General features: G+C 43.8%; 1 protein-coding gene across 1 annotated transcript; it reads left to right on the top strand.

The window, feature by feature from the left end:
- Positions 1 to 463: 463 nt before the first annotated feature.
- TM35_001381010 (uncharacterized protein) lies at positions 464 to 1,552 on the top strand (the record flags this gene model as incomplete). Its single annotated transcript, XM_029031878.1, has 1 exon — positions 464 to 1,552. One exon carries the CDS (start codon positions 464 to 466, stop codon positions 1,550 to 1,552), a length of 1,089 nt encoding a protein of 362 aa, XP_028876826.1.
- Between the last annotated feature and the right edge of the window lie 148 nt (positions 1,553 to 1,700).

Below are 1,700 nucleotides of genomic sequence, written 5' to 3'. Positions count from 1 at the left end.
TTTTACTTTTATGTGTGTGTGTTCTTTTTCTAATAATTTCATTACTTGCTTTTTCCGTTGTGTGTTTGCAGAAAACTGGGCTGTTCTGCTCACTGACGGTATACATCTCTTGCTAGTACACACAGATGTGTGTGTTTGTGCAGTAATTTAATACATAATCTAGAGCCATGTGGTATTGTGTGTGTGTGTTTGGCTCTCTCTTATTTGGGTAATGTGTGGTCTTTTCTTTCTCATTTTTTCTGTTAAGGGTACATATTATCACGCAAGTGGCATATTTCGTTTTCTCGCTTTATGGTGCAGTTGTTGCTTCTCTCTCTCTCTATTCCACTGTGAGTATTTGTTGTAGTTGTTTGTGTATGTATGTTTGTTTCTGTTCTTCTCTCCCTTCTTTATTGATGCATTCCATTGAAGTACGACAGGTGCAACGATATCTACAATACCTGCAACCATTGGAAAAATAATAATGATGATGCGCTACGTGCTGTGTATCCTCGCTCTCCTGCTCTCATGTGCGTGTGTGCACGTCCTCGCTGAAGAAGTGCCTGCCGCCGATCTTTCCGACCAAGTCCCTGATACGGAGAGTGAGACAAAGATTCTTCTTACTTGTCCTGCTGCTGGTGCTGGTGATGCTTCTGCAGGTGGCAACCTTCCTTGTCAAAAGGAACAATGTGATTCACCGCCTGGTAAAGGTGGAGAGGTTATCTGCAAACCACAAGCCAAAGCGGTGCAACTACCTGCAGAAGAAGCTAAAGGGGCTCCTCAGCCTGCTGCTGGTGGTGGACGTTCTGGTTCTGATGTAACTTCAGTAACGCTGGAAGATGTTCTCGTAACAACACAATGTGCAACAGCAAAAACTGAAAAAGAGAGACAAAACTGCGACGCCCAAGTCAAGGTGGAGAATGAAGAAGCTGCGCCTGCTGCTGATCTACAAGGTACCATTACACTTGGGCCAAGTCATCAAGGTGGAAAAAAAGCGGAAACTCACGACAAAACGTCACATTCAACTGAAGCTTCTTCTTCACCAGGGCTTCAATCTTCTTCACTTTCTGAAGAACAGAGAAAAGGTAGTGGAACATTATCTTCACGTGGTTCAGATGAGAGAGCAACAGAACAGGATAGCACTAATAATAACGATACCCGTCCAACTGAAGAATCGCAAGTGCAAGAGGAAGGAAGACAACAAGGAAATACAAATGAAGTACAACCGCCTTCTTCTGGACCCAGTACAAGTAGTACTAACACTCCTGAGAAGAGTAGCACGCAGGAACAGACATCTGACACTCAGGGATCTCAACCGAATAATGGTGCACGTGACACCAACAACTCAGAGAATACAGACTCTGCCGCTCCCAATACACCCAATAATGAGGAATCAACCTCAACCACCACAACACCCACCACCACCACAACCTCAACCACAACAACACTTCCTCCTGAACTCACAAACAACAAGAAGGGTGATGCAGACAGCAGCAGCAGTATCAGCAGTTCTGTGTGGGTGCGTGTGCCACTACTGATTGTGGTTACACTGGCCTGTATTCTTGTGTGCTGATTGATTGGGTGGTGATGTGGTGGTGTGACTCAGGTTATCCTTTGTTTTCTTTTTCTTTTTTTTGCATACCTACAGTCTAACTAATCTTTCACCTGTTGGGATTCTCTTCTTTTTTGTTTCTTAATGTTAATGTGTTTTGTGTGTTTAT

Source organism: Trypanosoma theileri (genome assembly GCF_002087225.1).
Source record: "Trypanosoma theileri isolate Edinburgh chromosome Unknown TM35_Tth_138_V1, whole genome shotgun sequence".
Classification (NCBI taxonomy): Eukaryota; Euglenozoa; class Kinetoplastea; order Trypanosomatida; family Trypanosomatidae; genus Trypanosoma; species Trypanosoma theileri.
The sequence above is the reverse complement of the archived record's forward strand: the minus strand, read 5'-3'. Positions and strand labels throughout refer to the sequence as shown.